Source organism: Eurosta solidaginis, chromosome 3, assembly GCF_040869045.1.
Source record: "Eurosta solidaginis isolate ZX-2024a chromosome 3, ASM4086904v1, whole genome shotgun sequence".
Classification (NCBI taxonomy): Eukaryota; Metazoa; Arthropoda; class Insecta; order Diptera; family Tephritidae; genus Eurosta; species Eurosta solidaginis.
In genome coordinates, this window is record NC_090321.1 from 285,047,484 (window position 1) to 285,069,688 (window position 22,205).

General features: G+C 38.1%; 2 protein-coding genes across 8 annotated transcripts in view; one reads left to right on the forward strand and one right to left on the reverse strand.

Moving 5' to 3' along the window:
- Positions 1 to 22,205, reverse strand: part of LOC137245740 (oxysterol-binding protein-related protein 9) — a 59,751-nt gene extending 37,546 nt beyond the window's left edge. Inside the window, exons 1-2 of one of the 3 annotated variants that reach the window (XM_067776875.1) lie at positions 21,530 to 22,205; positions 979 to 1,107 (exon numbers count right to left, since the gene is read on the reverse strand). In XM_067776875.1, the coding sequence (XP_067632976.1) occupies positions 979 to 1,107; positions 21,530 to 21,640 (240 nt within the window). In that variant the 5' untranslated portion in view covers positions 21,641 to 22,205. The remainder of the gene's footprint in view (positions 1 to 978; positions 1,108 to 21,529) is intronic. The other 2 variants (XM_067776874.1, XM_067776876.1) reach the window with 2 other exon arrangements.
- LOC137245741 (very long chain fatty acid elongase 4) lies at positions 184 to 16,276 on the forward strand. 5 transcript variants are annotated; one of them, XM_067776881.1, is made up of 5 exons: positions 184 to 202; positions 9,947 to 10,043; positions 15,418 to 15,511; positions 15,571 to 15,814; positions 15,878 to 16,276. In XM_067776881.1, the coding sequence occupies exons 3-5, from the start codon at positions 15,422 to 15,424 to the stop codon at positions 16,180 to 16,182; spliced, it is 639 nt and encodes a 212-aa protein (XP_067632982.1). In that variant the 5' UTR covers positions 184 to 202; positions 9,947 to 10,043; positions 15,418 to 15,421; the 3' UTR covers positions 16,183 to 16,276. The 5 variants fall into 5 exon arrangements, with proteins under 5 accessions (XP_067632982.1, XP_067632984.1, XP_067632979.1 ...); XM_067776878.1 differs by lacking the exon at positions 184 to 202 and adding an exon at positions 6,013 to 6,245; XM_067776879.1 differs by lacking the exon at positions 184 to 202 and adding an exon at positions 7,390 to 7,774.

Here is a 22,205-nt window from a genome sequence, read left to right on the forward strand (position 1 = left end):
ACGTCTATCGATATTTTTTTCAACGTGTTTTGGCAGTAAAATTATGAACTATATGTAAAAAAAAAACAAAAAATTTGTTTTTGGGCATTAGTTTTCTTTTTTTATACTTAAAACAATTGACCAGCAGCTGTACGTAGCGTTACAATAACGTAAAAGATAGAAAGGGAGTAAGGAGTGAACCATTATATTTGAATATTAGAAGGTAATTATAATTTTTATTTATGTGCAGTAAGTAAATATTAATTTAATAGAGTGTACACATATGGTCGGTCGGCTCTTATGTTGTTGCATTTTTTACCACCGTTCATTTTTGTTTTTTAATAAAAAGTGAACGTGAAGCCCAATTCAATTTGCTGACGGTATTGTGAAATAAAATATCAGCGCAAGGCGTACACATTTTTGTATACATTTGTAAGCGAAAGCTAAAATGGCATTTCAGACCTGAAGAGGGTTGAAATGCTTTAACAAAATTATTTCCGGAAGATTTCACTAGAGGCGCTCTCAATCAAATTGTTGTACAAAGAACAGAACAAAAACAGGAACTTTTCAGATATTCAACACATTTTTCAAATTCCTCGTACTACTGGCACATTTCGTTAGCAAAGGAATGTGAAAAATCGTTGCATAATTCAAGGCTTTTCTTAATCGTCGTGGCTTTTCCAGCTTTTTATACAAAAGTTATGTCTGTGAATGGTTTAATCATCTCGGGGAGAAGAATAATTTTTAGCAGGCAGCCCAGAAAGGGGCGGGTGGCATGTGCCAAATTCAACTAAATCTGTAAGTCTATTCTGGCGTGACTGAGTCACAAAGACAAAAGTCTGGACGTCCAAACAATCACAATTATAACACGAACTATCGGCCCCGCAGACTGTTACATGTCCGAACAAATGCTTTCACGTATTTGAAAGCCTTTTTCACCCCTTCCTCTTACCCGCCTACCACCCTCTAACTTCTACTCCCACTCAAACTCCAACTCACCTGAAAATGGAATGTTTTATGATCCACTGTAATGGTGAATGTGTTGTCCTCTTGATCATCTATGCCGATAACAGCATCTTTGAGCCGCACGCAGCCGCGCCGCACACCTTTCATCATTTTCTCCTTTGACTGCAAATAAAAACAAAGGGGAAGCACTTAATTAAATGTGTCTAAGTTCGGGTGTAACCGAACTTTATACACTCAGCTTGAGCTTCAATTGTACATTTCATTTCAGATAAATTACTTTTCTGCATAACACGTGGCACCGCCCATTTAAAAAAAATTTCTCCCCATTTCCTCTTAAAATAAAACTTGATAAGTGAAATATCATTGATTCAAAACTATTTTTTGCAAAGTTATAGCTTATTATTCTAGTCTACGAACCTTTAAAACTTGTTTTATATCTAAGTTCCCGTGGTCTTTAACCGATCCCGTCCATTTTTACTGGAAATATTTTCTGCTATAAGGAAAATATGTGTACACAATTTCATTACGATATGTTAATTTTTCTTCGAGTTATGGCTCCCGAAACATAGAAAATTGCTTAGTCATAAAAGGGGCGGTGCCACGCCCATTTTTTAAAATTTGAAGTTTTTCCTATTTATTGTTATAAATACATTTGGGAAATGAAAAAACCATTGATATAAAGATCTTTTTTGCAAAGATATTGCTTATTTTATTCGTTATTTTATTTTAAAACTCTTTTATATAAAAGTGGGCGTGGTACTTAACCGATTTCGTTAATTTTTCTTCAAAGCATCCCTTATAATAAAGGCAACCCCTCTGCCGAATTTTGTTACGATAGGTTTAACAATTTTTGATTTATGATTAATAATATTTGTAAAATTGATTTTGTCACAAGTGGGCGGTGCCACGCCCATTTTAAATTTTTTTTTTTTCAAATTTCAAAAAATCAAGAGTCTCAATATCAGTCCACACGTCAAATTTCAACATTCTAGGTGTATTATTTACTAAAGAATCAGGTTTTTTCTCTTTTCCAAAATGTTATATATGTAAAAAGCGGGCGTGGTTATCATCCGATTTCACTCATTTTCAATAACAATCTATTCTGGGTCCAGATAAGCTCGTGTACCAAATTTGGTGAAAATATCTCTATATGTACTCAAGTTATCGTGTTAACGGACAGACGGACGGACGGACATGGCTCAATCAAATTTTTTTTCGATACTGATGATTTTGATATATGGAAGTCTATATCTATATCGATTCCTTTCTACCTGTACAACCAACCGTTATCCAATGCAAGTTAATATACTCTGTGTGTAAAGCACTCTGAGTATAAAAAAATGTATGTATGCAAGGCGCGATAGCCTCCGAAGAGATTTTGGGCCGAGCTCTGAACGGCATCTGCAAGACAGATAAGTTTTCACTGAGTAGGTTTTCATCACTGAAATACATCCGAATTACTAGCCAAGTCACTGCCTCAACACTTAAGTATTGTACTTAAAATTATTTATTTTGGCAAATAAATTAATCAAACAACAAAAATATGTTGTTCAAATCTATTTATAAAAATATACATATGCTCCATTGGCGTTTTCTGTGCATTATCTCTTTGGCTTGATCACTGTTTAGATCTTCTTTGTGCGATATCATGTTTCCTTTAAATTAACCAAACTTTTTATTAGTATTGTACAATCAAACGCAATCCATCAATGGTAATTGATTATCAACTCATCTTAAAAATTGTGTAAGCGATGGTGAGAAAGAAGAAATCCGGTGGCAGTGGTCGTGAGTACCGGTTGTGCATAATATACGTAAGTCCATAAGAACTGCTCGTGCTAGTTAGAGATTACGGTAAAGTATTTCGAAGAATGATCAACTAAAAGGTTTGGTTTGCCGAACAAATTGACATAGTGCAAAAGTTAACCGCCTGCTTCTGCGAGCATACTATGAACACGCAAACAACTCAAAATGCAGTAATTAGAAATGCAATACTGACAAAACGCGCAGAGTTCAACACCCCATGGAAATGAGAAGTCTTGATTTGGTTGTTTTTGTTATAGCAAAAGGGGGCTTACGTCTTTGGGCCTATAAGGGGGATGAACAAAAGTTCGCTTAGTTAACTAGAAATGATTTAAAAAATACCAGATTGCAAAACCTGTTCACAAAGAACAAAGCCAACAACAATTGCATAGCTTTCGTTACTCACAAACATACAAACTATGTTTGTACATCCTGGGGTCGGTTTGGTCGAGTATATTTGCCATAAAATTGATCATCGCAGGAGTGCGGGGGAAGACGCTTTGAAATGACTTACAAGGTATAACCCAGTGCACGGACTTTACCACTTTATTGGTAGATCTACCAACGTTTTAGCCCATTTCCATTTTCTACCACTTCTACCACCAAAGCCCGAAAATCTACCAAGATTTCAATATATTCGCATTGAAACTAAATACTGCGATCATTAGGTAAACGTATTTAATTGCCGAGCACACCCAATTAATATTAAGAGATGAGAATAGCCAAACTAACCAATTTTGAAAAATTTGTGCACAAATTCAAACAAGAAATAAATTTGTTTATGAAATAAATGTAGTAAATGAGCACGCAAATATTTTCCTGTGCTATTTTCATCAGTTTTTTGTAAATAATTTTGAACGAAAATAAAAAAAGTTTTAAGTAAACGATAACATGCCGAAGTCGGTTATTTTGTGGCAGTATTTTTGTTACATTGGAAAATTGTTGTTGTAATTAGACGTTTCGGTAAATTTTCGTCAGTATTTCAAGCTCGAAATACAGGAAAAAAGCAAGTATCATATAGGCATAAGCTATGTATGTACATACATATATACAAATTTATGTATTTTTTTGTTTTTTTAAAAGTGCTATTTCTGTGAAATGTGCTAAACTGTAGCTATTGTTTTCTTGGAAAAAAATCTACCAACTTCTACCACTATTTTAATTTTTCGCCTACCAACATTCTCTTTTTAAAAGTCCGTGCACTGGTATAACCGAAACAGCTGTTGTCTTGTCCGTCCTGATGTCGCGTTGTAACAAATTTTCTCAACATATTCAATAAGCTAGAAACAAATCGTTTTTCGTATTTATGCGTTTTATTTGTTGATTCATCTTTTCTGGTATAGAATCAATAGCGTTTTATAAATCCAGTAATCAAACAAACATGTCATCAATCTTGCTCGATTTGAGGTCATAAACGCTGGCATTGAATTTCTCCGCATTGCTGTTAAATACTTTTACCCTTAAATTTATATCAATAAATCACAAAGATTTAAAGTCGGTGAAATAAATGGTCAACCGCCATTCTTCAATGCGAGAGGAGAGGAAAAAATCATATTTCTTTCGGTTTGCGGATTACTTTATATTTGCGGTACAGCACCGCGCTCGCAGAAGCAGGCGGTTTACTTTTGCACCATGTCAATTTGTTCGCAACCCAAACCTTTAGTAGATCATTCTTGGAAATACTTTACCGTAATCTTTAACTAGCACGAGCAGTTCTTATGGACTTACGTATGTTATGTATAACCGTTACTCACGACCACTGCCACCGGATTTCTTCTTTCTCACACAATATTTAAGATGTTGATGGATTGCGTTTGATTGTACAATACTAATAAAAAGTTTGGTTAATATAAAGGAAACATGATATCGCACAAAGAATATCTAAACAGTGATCAACCCAAAGAGATAATGCCCAGTTCTGAGCATCTGTGCATGATTTACCGGACAAATGTTAATACTTAGTTTTAAGCTCTTAATGAAACTTATACAATTCTGTTTATACCCAACTGTTGTGCTATAAAAGATAATTTTTTCGATCTATGCACTAATACATTGTTCTTAAAATAAATTGAATTTAAGAGGCGGGAAAATCGTTTCAAATATATGTAGTTTTTCATTACGTTTAGTATGTGGCTTCATTTTACTTTACAATCAAAGAAAATCGCAAAGCGAAACCAATTTATGTGTTTTCGGACCCATTTTAACCTATAGTTTCATAAGTTGTTTTAATATAACAACTATGAACACACTCTTCGGTCATTTGTTAGCGATATTAAGTTTCAGTTCGTTTGCAGAGGCCTGCAAGCCATTGTTTACTATATAGTTTAGCAGCTTAAATTGAGGTTATGTTGCGAATAGAGTGGAAGGCAGTGAAATGGGCAGTCGAATGACATATAATGAAGGAATGGTGTTCGGAGTTTTTTCAAAGTTACAAAAAAAATGATTAAAGCTTTAATATAAATAAAAATATTGTTTTAATAACAACAAAAACGCCTTATATATTCTATATACATAAATTCGTAAGGATTATCTCACTTTAAAATTTGAGCTAAATAATCTAAAGTTTTTTTCTGAAACTGAGTCGAACACCTTAATTACAGTAATTGAAAGAAAATATTTGCTTATACTCAAGTATTTAATTATTTTTTCTAAATTTATCTTTAATATTGATGCAATGATTGAAGTTATATTCATCCAATGCAACTCTGCTCTTCCTACTGTTCTTCATTCCATTTCATTCGAGTGTCTCTTTCACTGAATTCGAGTGCCTTCCACTCTATTCGCAACATAACCTCAATTTAAGCTGCCAAACTATATAGTAAACAATGCTGTAAACATTCTCATAGTTTCAATACAAGTTTGGCATTTGTGGTGGTGTCATTTTTAAATTATGATTTGAACGATATACTTTTTTTACACTTTTTAATGGCCTGCATTGCTATTTGAGAAGGTCTGTCGCGACATATATAATTTTTTTTGGCCTTATTAATTATTGTTATGCCGTAAAAGGGGCGGAAGTTTTCAACTTGCCTATTTATATAAAGATTTTCACGCGAAAGCCCGTTCTTCCAGCGCTGCGTTATTTAGTTTATATCATGATTTAAGCTTTTATGAAATAGCGAATTTTTGCCTTTGCCCACTCACTTTGTATATACAAAGCCCTATGAATATGGATGCATTTATACTTATTTAATCGAGCAGTCTGATAAATGACGCGTATTTTGAATTATAATGTATGCTTTAATAGAAGTCAAAGCTTTTGGCTTATGGGATTGCTTCACTTTAGTCATTTTTATTCGGTGTTGGCACTTAAGCGCGTTTTGTCGCGTGAGCTTGTTTTTTAAGCAGTCGATCACAAAGTTACCTGTTTTAAACAGAGGAAGGATCCATCGATCCCTCTTATAACAGTATTTTTATGTGTGCCTTAGTGCTAAATTAGTGAATATATATTAAAATGGAGATTATTCAAAAAATGCCCGATATGGATTATAGCCATACTTGTTAGTAATAAAACAAAATTTATTTAAGTGAGACGTTCAATGTTATCGAACAAAAAAATTGCTCAACTCAAACAAAAAAAGAACAAAAACTTTAAACTACTACGAATATTAGTTATGCAAATGATTACAGATTGCATTTTATAATGTGAATTTAAAGTTAATGAAGTAACTTAGAGAAGCTGAATATATTTCTTGAGCAACGAGTTTTTCCCTAACAACATTTTCTAATAAGGCACTTGAAACTTTCCAAAAGAGTAATGTACGATTTTTTTGTTGTCCCTTTTCGGTCAGAAAATTCAGTACGAAAATTTCAAAGTTTTTTTTTTAAATTTTTTTTTTGTTTTGGAGGAAAAACACTTTTGATATCATGCTCTCTCTTTTAACGAAATACGAACTTATTTTGCGGACTCATCCCTCAACTTTACCAATTTTTATGAAAAAATATAGTAATGATCTCGAAGGGAATCTTCATAATACGAAAAAAATTGTCAGACAAGGTTGCTTTTTCCAAATTCCGAGTTTTTGATGGTTTTTGTGGAAATATATAAAATAATTCCAAATTAAGAATTTGATTGTTTTTACTTGAATGTTCAAAATATTTAAAAAATGTGAGGAGTTCCATATCAAAAAGCAAAAAGTGCACTTTAACATTTTTCCGGTTTTTTATATAATCAAGTTCTTTTTTCCAAATCTCCAACTTACTAAAAATTTACATAAAAGATTTGAATTTGTACTAACAAGCCAACCTAATAACCGCACTGCGTTTTTTTAGCGCACGCAAGCAACCGGCGTTTTTTGCCCTAACCGAAATGAGCATGCGTTGCGACAATGTAAAACATGTTTGCAAACGTCATGCGCGGTTCCAGGGGGGGAACTTTTTTGTATTGACTGTAATGAAGAATATAATACCAATCTACATAGTAGTTTCTTATCACACAACGGATTTTTACTCATTTTTGATTTTTCTTGCTATACAAAGAAAAAAAAAAAAAATGAAATCTTCAACTTTTGTTACATGTAAAGCATAAGTAGAAAAATTCGACATTTGCTTTGGATTAAAGTGCTTTCATACTTTGCAAGTGAAATTTTGTTTCCCACTCTTCCAACGTTTTTCACAACTAAAAACTAAATTTTAACAATATAATAGGAGACAAAATATGTTAGCAAGTATTTTTTCTTGTATAGTAAGGAATGTTTATAATAGTGCTTCGCAAATTTTTTTATATGAATGGGCAAGGTGAAAGAAGTTTCAATTGCTAAGTCTGAAGTTTCTTTATATTTACAAGCGTTACATCTTGCGTGATTGTGGCGATGTTACTGTCATGCATAAGATTGAAAAAGTTCATTGCGACTTTCCAAAGGAGGATTTATTTTAACGTCTAGTATTCGATGAAAGCACCTTTTTAAATAATTGTATAATGTTGTGCCATCTTGAAAGTTGATGATAAAAAAAACGAAATGCCGATATTGAAAAATAAAAAATTTATAAACAAGGCGAATTCAGTGCAAAGTTGCCGATTCTAAACACGGTAATATTAAAGCGAATTCAAATCAATTCGCTGTAACGCCATACATAATCCAATTAGATAACCTTCAAGCCAAATTCAAAGCTAGGGGTTAAAAGCGCTCTGAGTTGTATAGATTCGCCTTGCTTAAAAAAACTTATCAAAATTACATAAAAATGTTTGACAAAAATTTGGTTGTTTCATTGTTCCTTTTGTTTAAATCGGTTGCCTTCTTTGTTTTCTGTGGCCGCTAAAATTTATGTGCATATATGTAAGAGCTATAATGGTATCTCTATTTTAACTTATCATAATCCCATTACGAGAATACCCAACATTTTTATTTCTGTGAGTATAATTTTCGCCAAACTGTATAAAAAATATAAAAATCAAGATATTGGCGTGACGGGACCTAAGTGTTTTATGCCGACTCCGAACGGCAGCTGCAAGGCAGATAATTTTTACTGTGAAGCCAGGGCGAATTCAGTACATGGATTCGCCTTGTGTGAAGCTTTTCATGGCAGGAACATACTCGGCGTGTTCAAATTAAAAAAAAAAACGTTTTTTCTAAATTGTTGATGTTCCTGGTATATTAGGTTGAATAATACTCTGAATATTCATTTGTGCGAGTTAGCTAGTGGATAGAGCACACACCTGTGTGACCGCGCATCCGTGTTCGAAACATCAGCTGCACAATCCAGTTTTTATTTAAAAATATATATACCATAAAAAAAATAAATGTAAGGCGCGATAACCTCCAAAGAGATTTTAGGACGAGCTTCGATTCCAATTTCCGTCGTCTTCATTTTTAAATTTTTCCTACAAATTGGCGGGACGTGACCTACTTGTTTTATGCCGACTCCGAACAGCATCTGGAAGGCAGATCAGTTTTCACTGAGAGCTTTTCATGGCAGAAATACACTCGGAGTGCTCGCCAAACGCTGCCGAGGGGCGACCCCGCTTAGAAAAATTTTCTTCTAATTGAAAAACCTTGTTTCTAAAATTTTGATGTTGCTTTGCCCGGGCGTGAACCCAGGATCTTCGGTGTGGTAGGCATAGCACGCTGCCATGACACCACGGCGGTCGCCGTTTAGTTTTAGTTTAGTTTTGAAGAAAATTACTTGTCTTAGACCACTTTTACACATGGTATTATCTACAAAAAATTGCCAATAGCTAATCTACGCGCTTATATGTATATGTTCCATCCCTAGGAACTAGATTATTTTCTGTCAAATTTTCAATTTCCTCTTTTATTTTGTGCTTCCAAACTTAGAGGTGGACATTTTTCTATGAAAAACAAATCATAATTACCGATTATCGAAAGGAAAAATTTGAATGGTGAATCTAGCATGTATAATTAACGATTATGAGTTAAGTACGAAATGAAGATAATCTTGTATTTTAGTAGTTAGCTTCTTTCACTACAGAGTTACTGCAAGTTATTAAATATGTTGCCAGGTAAAAGTTTACTTGTCAGCTTTAGAGAGGTTTTTGGTCTACATAAGTCTTTTTCTTCACTCTGCTATACCATTTTCTTTTATTAAATAATAATTTAAACAAATTATAGCAAACTTTAAAATGAATTAAGGACTTCATTCTGTATTGCGAACGATAGCTCAGACGAACGATTCGCCTACAAACGATTTCGTCTAGCAATGGTATTCTCTATCATTTTCGTTCGGACTTTTCGTTTCTTAGTTAATTTAAACCCGGAAGGCGAAATCAGTTATCAAATGAAATGTTGTCATCTTTTAACATAGTGCAAATACACTAGCGATTCATCTCTGAGGCGAAACGAACGTTCGTTTCGTAATAGAGAATGAGGCCCTAAATAACAATAATTGTAGTGCAAATGAAATAAGAAATGAAGGTGTAGATGAAAATGTCGTGAAAGTTGATATGGTTTCCGTTTATACATATATTTCAATAAACAGATTTTAAATAATTAAATATATTTTAGGGTTAAGAAGTTGTTAATAAATTTCTAAAGCTATTACGATTTAAAAAGCATTCAGAAAAAGGTTGGAAAAAATATTATAGTATGGTTTAAGCAATTTAAACAGGATTTGTTAATCTATTGCAGATGTCATCTATTACCAAATAACTGCTCTGTGAAAGATAACATTTCTCTAATAATCTTTTTTTATAATTCCTTTTTTATGATCTTAATTGGCTTTTTCTCTTTTGTGATGATGGCAGCTCATGAGCTTCAGGAGTGGTTTGGTTTGCGGTCGCCCAACTTCGTAATTGCTGTGATAGCTGCATATTTAGTGCTAATTTACAAAATTGCTCCAAAGTAAGTGTCATGCAAAATATTATCATAAGTACCAAAAAAAGAAATTTATATAAATATACATACTTAAAAATTGTCCGAGCATTTGATCTGTTTATACAAGAAGAGCAATCGTCAAAGAATTCGAAAATCGGAAATCATTCCATTAGCAAAACTAACATTATTGAAATTAAATAACCTCACTCGTACTATAATATGTTATATGTTAGCAAAAAATCACACGTGCTAATAGTACACCACTAAAAATATGTTAACATTTCAATGCAAGGTAAATTAATGTATATCTTATTAGCATTTAATTTAAATTGGGTGCGAATAATTGATATTCAAATAGAATACAGTTTATAGAACAAGTGCGGCATTGCTTCCATTTCAACCATAATCAATAAAGCAAATCAAGTGCAAAGGTTCTCTAACCCCTATATTCCAGCCTGTGAACAAAATTCTTCATATTGGTAACAAAAATGCACGTCTTCAAAAAATAGGAATGTTTTTTTAATCAATTGGAAAAGATTTCATGAAAATCTATACATTTTTACTTTATTACTTGAAACAACGCGACAAAAAATTCCAAGTTATCAAAAAGAAAATTGACTTTTTGTTCAATTTGATGGCACATTGTGTACAAAACTAAACTTAATCTATAGAAAGTTTTCTTGATTATTATCACATATATGTATTTAATTAGCGAGACATACTCATATTGCTTTATATAATTGTTTTTGTTATTGATATTAAAGAAAGTCGGTTCTATGTACCGGAGCGACTCGGGATTTTTCCCGACCAAGGACTGTCATTTCAGTGTGACCCCATTTAATTTGTTTCGTCCCTCCCACAAATTGTCTTCCTCCCAGCAGCTCCTTGCAGCAGGACTGCTACATATTCTCTTACTCCGGGAAGGTATCGAACCCAATCCGGGTCCGTCTCCTGACCCCGGTCCTGAGAAATGGTTTTGCTGCATTTGCCAGAAAAGAATCTTTTTAGGACGGTCATACTCTGTTCAGTGTGTCTCGTGCAAGGGATGGTTGCATCGGACAGGTTGTTCTGGGCTTGATCCCAAAACCCGACGTCCACGTAACTTTTATAAATCTTTTGTGGCTCCTTGCTGCTCACGCCCAAGGGCGTCCCGTAGTCTACGCCTAAGCGCCCCCACTACCTTCCAGCAGCCTCGCTGCTCAGCAAGCCACAACAAGTACCCGCTGCTGATCGCGCCCCACGGCGCCAACAACTCTAACAGTTGATACCACTCATAACTACTACCTTCGTAGTAGGGCTGGTAGCAATGCTGAGCATCAGCCCCTGCCCCCGTCTTCTTCTCCCCCCCTCTTTTCTGGCAGCAATCGTGTAGGTCAGGGAAACAGACTCTTAGTCCCTACCTACGTTTGCACCGTCTGCCAGCACAGAATATATAGGTTTGCGACATCCGCTCAATGCAGTTCCTGCCTTGGGTGGTGCCACTTTCCTAGATGTTCTGGTCTCCGCGACGGCAACCCCTCCACGGGTTTCATCGCGCCATGTTGCCAGGTCGCAAACCCAAATCATCCGGGTACCCCAATGCTTGCCCAAGGGCGCCCAGTCCCAAGGCCACAACAGCAATTGCGTCCTGGCCTTCCACAACCTAGGCGTAGTCACCCGTCACTTACCCCTAGAGTGGCGGCGTCACCCCTCATGCACTTCAGAATTCTGCAGTTAAACTGTAATGGACTAACTGGGAAGATTACGGAGATAGTCGATTTCATGAAGCGGCACAACATCCGCATTGCTGCGATTCAAGAGACTAAACTCACAGCAAGATCTGCATTGCAGACCTGCTCAAGGTATAATGTCCACAGGAAAGACCGCGAGAGCGGAAATGGAGGCGGCCTCGCGTTTATTATACACCACTCTGTGCAATATTATATATTTGATCCTGGCATCGACCGCAGGGACAATGTCTTAAAACGTCAAGGCCTATCTGTCCGGTCAGGCGATGCAAATCTAGAAATCATCAACATCTACATCCCTCCTGTCACCTGTTGCCCCAGTGGATACCGCCCTAATATCGAGGCCTTACTCACTGGCAACAATCGCATTATCTTAGGCGATTTCAATGCCAATCACGACCTATGGCATTCAAACTTGCGGGCGGACAGTAGGGGTGAGATGTTGGCGGATCAAATAGAAAAAACGACGTTCTGCACAATAAACGGAGACGCCCCCACACGTATGGTAGGAAGCTGTCATAGCTCGCCAGACATCTCAATCGTGAGCGCAGAACTCGTAAACTGCGTCAACTGGCAGCCGATGGTAACACTGGCATCCGACCACCTGCCCATACTTATTTCGTTCGAGCGTACCGCCGACTTCATAGTCACCGAAAAACGCACTTTCATAAACTTCAAAAAAGGAAAGTGGGAAGAATATAAATCTGCAACAGACAGCAGCTTTGCTGCCCTCCCTATCCCGACTGATGCCCGCCAAAGGAAGTGTGCCTTCCGTAAGGTCATTGAATCCGCCTCGGCACATTTCATTCCCGCCGGGAGAATTCCCGAAATCCGGCCCCACTTCCCGGCGGAGGCCGCGAGCTTAGCGAGGGAACGCGACCTTATAAGACAGCTTGATCCAGGCGACCCCCAAATAAGGGATATAAACCAACGCATCAGATTGCTTGTGGACGAACACAAGCGGGCGAAATGGGAAGAGCACCTAAGAGGTTGTAACCTCTCTACCGGTGTAGGTGAACTTTGGTCCACCGTAAAGTCCCTATCGAATCCGACTAAGCACAAAGACAAAGTTTCCATCGCCTTTGGCGATTAGGTGCTGTCGGATGCGAAAAAATGCGCGAGCGCTTTCTGCCGGCAATATATAATGCATCCTACGGTCGACAAAGATAGACGGAGAGCCAATAGACACGCACATAAACACAAATTCAGCTCGTCACCAATCACCATCACCGCTAGAGAGGTTGAGGACGCCATTGGTCGCGCTAAACCATCCAAAGCAGTGGGCCCAGACGGCATAGCCATGCCGATGCTTAAAAACCTAGGGAAAGAGGGTTTCAAATATTTAGCGCATGTCTTCAACCTGTCTCTTTCCACCTTTGTCATACCCGAGAAATGGAAAATGGCCAAGGTGGTCCCGCTACTAAAGCCTGGGAAACCAGCTAACGTAGGTGAGTCATATCGTCCGATATCTCTCCTATCGCCAGTGGCAAAGACGCTTGAAGCCATTTTGCTCCCTTATTTTCAAGCACATTTGCAGCTAGCCCCTCATCAGCATGGCTTCAGAAAACTCCATAGCACTACCTCCGCGCTAAATGTCATTGGCACCCAAATAAATTGTGGTTTGAATCAATACTCCCACCATAGAACAGTACTCGTAGCGCTAGACCTATCAAAAGCCTTTGATACGGTCAACCATGGCTCGTTACTGCAAGACCTGGAAGGGTCTACCCTTCCCCCATGTCTTAAAAGGTGGACCGCAAATTATCTGGGTGGTCGGCAGGCATCGGTGCAATTCAGAAACGAAACATCAAAACCAAGGAGAATGAAACAAGGGGTGCCACAGGGTGGTGTCCTATCCCCACTTTTGTTTAATTTCTACATATCTAAGCTACCTTCACCAGCGGAAGGAGTCACAATCGTTTCCTACGCCGATGACTGCACAATAATGGCCACAGGCCCAGGCCCAGAGATCGATGAGCTATGCAATAAAATAAACGGCTATCTCCTTGATCTCTCCAGTTTTTTCGCCTCGCGAAACCTGGCATTGTCACCGACTAAATCTTCCGCGACCTTATTTACAACATGGACGCCCCAAATGTCGACCATATTGAACATCCACGTCGATGGCACTACGCTACCGACTGTCCTACACCCCAAAATCTTGGGTGTGACGTTTGATCAGGATCTACATTTTGGTGCGCACGCAACCGCAATTGTTCCGAGAATTCAGAGCCGTAATAAAATCCTCAAATCCCTTGCTGGCAGTACCTGGGGAAAAGATAAAGAAACGCTCATGACCACATACAAAGCAATTAGCCAGCCGATTACGTGCTACGCGTCACCCATATGGTCGCCAAGCCTAAAAACTACCCACTGGAAGAAACTACAGGCCTGCCAAAATACTGCTCTCAGAATCGCCACGGGCTGTCTTCTTATGTCCCCAGAACACCATCTGCATAATGAGGTGAGAATACTCCCCATCAGGGAGAGAAATGAGATGCTGACCAAACAGTTTCTGTTGAATACCCAGAAACCTGGGCATCCCAACAGACATCTGATTGACGAACCAGCACCGCCTAGGGGCCTAAGGAGTCATCTCCGTAAGCATTTTGAGGAAATACGGCACCTTAGAACACAGCCGTATGAAGCGAAAAAACACAAGCAGGTCCTTGGTGAACTCCATAGACAGGCGTCGGACCTTTATGTCGGGAACTGCCCGGTGAATCCAGTACTTGAAGAAAAATATCCAGAACTCGCGGAAGAGGAACGCATACTCCCCAGGGAAACGCGTGTCACTCTTGCTCAACTTCGTTCTGGATACTGTAACAGGTTAAACTCTTACCTATCCAGAATCAACCCCGACATACAGAATGTATGCCCCGCTTGCAATGTGTCCCCACATGACACCAACCATCTCTTTAATTGTAATGTGGAACCAACGCCTCTAACACCCCTTTCCTTATGGTCCACCGCTGTTGAAACGGCAAGTTTCCTTGGACTCCCGTTAGAGGATATTGATGACAATTTGTGATCGGTCGCGGCTATTAGGTGGGGCGAGCATTGCTACAACAACAACAACAACAACAACAACAACAACAACAAAAGAATTACAAAGTTTAAAAACGGCGATGGTTACTAGGACATGTTTCTAAATTTCACTTCTTCATCAGCTAGCTTCTCGGGAGCTGAGAATTGAACTCGAAATCTCCAACATTCATACTTTATACTAGTGTAAAGGCAGATGCCTTGAACCACTCAGCCACATGAATGTCCCCCTGCTCGCTTTGCAATTTCATAATGTTTTTATTTTAACAGGTTTCACCGAGGATTGAATCACGGTAAACCCGCTAAACTCAGATTTACTTTACCACTGAGCTACTGTGTTGTTTGCTATCTTTGCTAACTTCCTTTTTTCTTGTGAAAAATAAGTAGTACGGAAGAAAGGTCCGAAGGCCGCTAGTGAAGAAATTGCGAAGAAACAGGAGGTCCTTTTGTTCAGATTAACTTAGTGGTATACTAAGTAAAATTTAATGAGCTAAAAAGCTGCATAATCAGAATAGTTCTGAATGAAAAGCCAAAAAGAAAAATATTTCACGGCGAAAAAACATTTTCAAAACTTACATACCAACATATGTATACAGTAACATGAGTTAACGAATTTTCTACATTTCCAGTTTTATGAAGGATCGACCGCCCTATCAGCTCAAGTCATATATTGTAGTATACAACGCGGCTCAAATGCTCTCCTGCGCTTACATAATTTGCGAAGTAAATCAATTTAATATTTTACAATGGCAAACTAATTGTATTAATCATTAAAATTATAGATTTTTCGCATAACATCAACAAAAATATTTCAATTCTGGGAGTGTTCTATGTTCGAATCGAATACACATGCCGAATATCTATTTAATCGTGTCACATATTTTTTATTTTGGCTTAAAATAAGTGAATTATCCGAAACGATTGTGTTCGTATTGCGTAAGAAACAGAATCAAGTATCCAATCTACATGTATTCCATCATTGCTCAACAATTACATTGATTTATGTCTTACTCCTCAATTATAGAGGTAATTGATTTTGTATTTTTTCTCTTACACAACATTCATATTTTTTTCCTTATTCATTCATAGGTGGTTCGGCTTTATATCCTGTCCTTCTCAATTGCTCTGTGCATGTGATTATGTATGCCTACTACTTGGCTGCTGCTGTGTGTGATGCGACGACATTGAAACGTTTAACGCCGATCAAGAAATCGATCACCACAATTCAAATGATACAATTCATCCTAATTCTAGCCCAAGCTTGTGTTTTTTATTACCAATGTTCAATAGCACCAATAGTTATAGGTTATTATATATTTGTGGTTGCAGTGATATTCTATGGCTTTTACGATTTCTATAAAAAAGCGTACCCAACTAGTAATAAGAACAGTTAATCATTTTTTGTATTTTCCTTAAGTACATATTTAAGCACGTAGTATAAGTGTACGTATGTAGGTATCACGTAAATAAAAAATTTGTGTAAATCTACGAAGGTTTTGCGGAGTGTTATCGATGTTGATGGTCCTTTGCCGGATATAGATCCGGTTCATTCCGGTAACAAGCACCATAAAAATACTAGCCCGACTATCTCGGGAACGATTTAATATTACCACATTAAACCTTCTAGCTATTCCGCCCACACCCCCTAGTTCCATGAGGAACTTGGGGTGGCCGGAGCCTCGGATGCTACATAAATAAATAAAAAAAAAAACAGGATTCGCCACGAGTAGGTGAGGTTGACAATTGGGTTGGAGAAGCTATAAATTTCAATGGCAACCTCTTGAAGGTTGCGCTGCACAACCCCTTGAATCATTTGGGTATGTTAGTCGACTCTTACAGACAACCCTGCCTCATACTCAAAAATGTATATAAAGAGAAGGAACAAACCAGATTTTCCTTAAATAAAGTTGTATTCAAATGGATGGGGCTTTTAAGTGTTGTATCGGCACTTCGCCTATTTATTTGACAAGCCTGTTCAAGGAATGTCCTCCAGACGATTGCAGCCGAGTTCAACAAAGTGCTTGTTGTTGTTGTTATTGTAGTAGTACTTCGCCCAATCCAATAGGTGCGACCGATCACAAATTGTTATCCATGTGGACCATAGTGAAAGGGGTGTTAGAGGAGTTGGTTCCACATTACAATCGATGGTTGGTCTCATGTGGGGACACATGACAAGCAGGACATACATTTTGTATTTCGGGGTTGATTCTGGAGTGGCAAGAGTTTAACCTGTTACAGTACCCAGATCGAAGTTGAGTTCCCTGCTAGTTCTGGATAATTATCTTTACGTACCGGATTGGGCAGATGTCGTAAACATATGTACATATTCTCTGCTGTCAAACGGTGCTAAAGGTGGTAGGGCCCAAGAATCTGTTTCTGTGACCTACTCGAATGCTAGTGTAGGAAAGAGGGGAGAAGACGACGGAGGCAGGGGGTGATGCTCGGCATTGCCACCTACTCTACTACGGAGATTGTAGTCATGAGTGGAGCTGCAGTATGAGCTGGTGGCGCAGTGGGACGCGAGCAGCAGCGGGTACTTGTTGTGACTTTCTGAACAGCAGGGCTGCTAGAGGGTAGTGGGGGTCGCTAAAACGCAGACTACGGGACGCCTTTGGGGGTGATCAGCAAGGAGCCACAACAAATTTGTGTTACGAGGACGTCAAGTTTTGGGGTCTAGCCCAGAACACCCCGTCCGGCGCAACCATCCTTTACACGTGACACACTGAGAAGAGGTGAAAGTCCTAAAAAGATTCTTTTCCGGCAAACGCAGAAAAATCATTTCTCTCGAACGGTATCAGGTACAGGTCCCGGATTGGGTTCGATACTTTCCTAGAGCAGTAGAATATGGTGCAGTCCCGCTGCAAAGATCTGCTGGGAGGATTACAATTTGTGTGAGGGAGGCAACAAATTATATGGGGTAACACTTAAATGACAGCCTTTGGTCGGGATAAATCCCGAGTCGCTCCGGTACATAGAACCGGCTGCTTTGGGAACCATCTTCTGAACTGACACTACTTATGTCGTATTTACTAAGGAAACTCTTGCTTTTTCCATTTGGCCTTTTTCCAGAGGCCCCCCTTTCCTCTGCTACCCTCGACGGAGGTAGCCTTGCCTTATTACCCGCCAAACCGTGCAATATAGTATTTTTTTTTTCAACAATCATCGCTTTCGCTTCTGCAGGCTTTATTCCGGCTGGTAGAATACCTGAAATCATACCGCATTTCCCAGCTGAACTGCAAAATAAGCAAGAAAACGTGACCTCCCATATTAGGTAAGACTCCTTGGATATTATGCGACTGGTAAATGAACACAAACGTGCCAAATGGGAGGAGCATCGGAAGAACTGCAACCTCTCTGCGGGTGTTGGTTAACTGTGGGATACCCTGCAAAAAGTTCAGTCCGCCCAGCCTTTACTTAGCTGCCCCGAGGCCCATATATAGAGGATCAGACCACAGGGTGCTAGGATTACTCCGTGTTCCCTACAGTCACCCATTGCATAAATATTACCAGGTAAAACCATTTACTCGTTTTGGCGGCCATAATGGATTTTTGATTTTTGAAAAAATTTTAAAATCACTCTCTTAAACTTTGTGGAAATGCCAAACCAAAGAAAACACAAAAAAAATTGTTGGTATGACATTTTTCATTTTTTTTAATGCTAAGAAAATAAAATGTTTATGAAATAAGTGAAAAAATATTTCGAAAAGTTTTGAAATCCGTTTTTTATGTACATATATGGCAAAAAAATGAGTTGCCAATATAGTGAATGCCTCAACACGTCCTATTTTTGCAAAGGTACAAAAGAAAAGACCTTCAACAAATTCTAATTAAGAAGCGAATGTTGGAGACCACCTCTATTGATTTTTCATTCAACCTTCTTCACTTGGTTGATACGTCTTGAACCTTTAAATATGCTGAAACTTCACTTTATAAGAGATCAGCAGTCTCAAGTGTCCTCGCTACTGCAGAAAAAAATGATCTTGGAAGATAAATTTGTTAATAGGCGCTTATCTGTTTAGGAGATGCTGGTCGTTGCGTAAGAAGCCACTTCAGCTAATCCTGTTTCGCGATAACTGATGCCAACAGGGGGCACCAAGAGAGATCAAAGTCTTCCCCCACCTGCTTTTCCGAACTCAGTGGAAATCTTCCCATAACTTGCCCACGCCAGCAAAAGCGCTGTAGCTCTTCGCATCTTAGCTAAACATCATCGTCCAGTAGGAGTATGATAGTTTGAGGAGGCGCCGTGGTGTAGAGCTAGTGTGCTGGCCTATCCATCAAAAATATTGAAGAAAATTGGTATAAATGGTAACAATTGTCCCTCGGCATTACCTTGACACCAAAAGTTCGTCCGCCTTAGCAGATAAAGTGTTTTGGGTCGGCATAAAACATGTACATATTTAGGTGAGCCACGTCGTAGAAAAATGAATACACGATACGTAGCCTTTAAATTGGATGGAAACCTAGACCTTAATCTCCTCGGATATATATCACACCAAATTGTTATTATTATAAGGTACATATGTATCTATTACGTACACCTTGGCACACAATTTGTTAAAGAAAATTCCTCAGAAGAGGATCGTGGCCTGATGCTTCTTTTTGCCGGAAACCACAATACAATTCTGAATGGAAAATTCTGGAATACGGTTGACCGTGGAGATTTTTTTCCATCAAAAAAAAGTTATTTCCATCAATAAAAAATTCGGGGTTGGATAAAAGATCATAATATTAATGTTACGCAAATATACCGAGAGAGATGTCAAAAGGCTCGTATTGACCTCGACAACAATAATCCGAAGGCGGAAAATAATAATTTTGGATTGTTCAAAAGATATTAACGAAGAACCAAAAAATTACCCCGGCGTGTTTCGAAAACGAGGGTGGGATCCATAGTATTTTTGCGCAGAAGACCTTTCTGCATTGGCGGCCTTTGGACGCGCTTATAAAAAATTACCCTGGGTCGGTCCAACAACGGTTTGGAGACCAAAACCATATCTGCGCAAAACACTTATGCTCACAATTTTTGTTGTGGGTACCAAAAAATAATCAAAATTACAACAACCACATGCAAATTTTCAAAACTTGCTTTGCAAGTATCTCTTCATAAACCCTAAAATGTTTACCTTTGCTTTCGGTATCGCAATCCTGGATCCAAAACGCGTCTTTTGATAACGTCATGCTGTAGTATAGAATTACCAAATATATTACAGTTTGTTATATTTCTGTTATGAAAGCAAAACCAAAATAAAAAAATAAAAATGTGAGAGCAGTGAGAATTAAAAAAAATTTTTAAATGTCATTTCGACTCTCACCGGTTTTACCTTGTAATACTTATACCATGCAGCCGTCTATATTGTTTAGTTGTACCCTTGCGCGCTACGAGGTCCGCGTGACAGTTGCCTATTGATGCGTACCGGTTAAAAAGTTTCCACCACGAAGGCTGAGTGGAATATCACACATCTCTGCTATGGAAGCAGACGCGCCTACTAAGAACTTGCCCCAAAAACAAAAAAACGTTTGAATAAGAATTCCTTAAATTTGTCAAAGCAAGACCAAGCAAGTCTAATTTATTCATCGTACTTTTCAAACGTGATATTTTTTCGCCTTGAGGTATAAAGTTTTAAGACAGGTCTAACCAAAAATGGCATAGACTTTACACACCCTAATATACATATCTACTGGTATGTTTGTGCCTACATTTGCGTTATTGTACTTTTCTAACAAATAAACTTTACAATAGATATGATAAGAGAGGAGCTATTTATATTAATGTAATGGAAAATTTTTGTGGGTGCGTTTGTTTGAGAGTGTAATTTATTCCTTTAGGACAGTCAACAAAACAACAAACAAATACAACTTGGGACTGATTAGGCAAAAATGTCCTCTCTCGAAAAACAAGTCAGGTCTGGCAGTTTCTTATTGCACCTTTTGTTGTTATAACCGCAAAACACTCCCGGAAAGTTAAGAGGGGTGTTGCGGATGTGGGCAGTCAAAGCGGAAATCAAACCTTCATGTATTTGAATTTTAGTCGCTTCTTACAACAGGCACGCCTACAACGGGAATATTGTAAGCACCTTAACACGAAGAAATAATTTTGTTCAGCAATAATTCATTAGTCCTAGATGTGGTTCGAAGAAGATCTAAAAACTAAAGGCACCTCCAATTTGTACTCAAGCATAAAAACGGGAGAAGCTCACCTTAAACAATTTGGATATAATATACCCACATATTGTTCAAACTAAAATATTGTCATAAGTTATTATTTTTTGTAACGTTTTACAAGACGGTGCACCACCTAAATTTTATCAAAAATAGGTGGTATCGACCCCTTTCGACCTCCGTTTTTTGAATCCGTAAGCGTACATTAAAAATTTTATTTATGTCGAAACATATTTACAAAAAACCATAAAAGGGCCCGAGAGGGGGTCCGATCCATAGTTTGTTGCACAGAACACCTTTCTGCGTTGGCAGCCCTCGGCCGCGATTAAACAACATCCCTGTGTGGGTCCCAATACCGGATTGGGGATCAAAATTAGACGCGCGCGACTTTTTGATAATAATTAGGTGGTGCACCACTACGTTACCGTAGCGTATTATTTAACATATATGCATAAATATAATTATAATGAAATGGTTTTAGCTTTATGAAACATAATTAGCAGAGACCGCACCCTTGATTTTACATGTTTTCCCATTATACGTACGTAATTTTTTGGCTAAAATCAAGGCCACAGAACTCACCGTATAGTAGGACAATAAGCCAGCATTTTCGTCCAACACAAAGAAGCGATATTGCCAGCCTTTCATCACATTTGTCCATTTGCTAAGCGTTCCTTCCAGTGTCGCTGACATGTTAGCTACAAAAATGAACGTTTCCGTTGCTCGAGCGTATCGTCACGCGCTTTTGATATATGTTAATACTAATATCTTTGGTGCACCGGTTAATTTGACTGAGCGCCTAAACTTTCAGTGACGCAATTTTACATGGATATCACTTTAAACGAAAAATCACTTCAACCTAAAAGCAGCTCAATGAAGGCGCAAATAAGAAAACAATTGGTTTCCTATACACTTCCAGAAAATTAACCAACGCCAAAGTGGGATGTTTGTCTCTGCCACTGGAGCATTGTCTTTGAGGTAGCGTATTCGTCACTATTTTAGCTTTTGCCTCTGGCTAGCAATGTACAGATATGACCTGACGAACAGTTCAATGTTTATTCCGCACACGACCTTGACTTGATGCTACTTTGCCATTAGTTGCGCGTATTCACTGAGTTTATATTTTCTGTTTGCTTAGTATTATTTTCTTAAATTTTTTTACTAATTTGCGTATTTGTTGCGAAAAATTTATGAACGATGGCCGGAAAAGCTTTTGCTTAAATTCTGACTCAACGCAGACCGAAAAACATATGCTTGC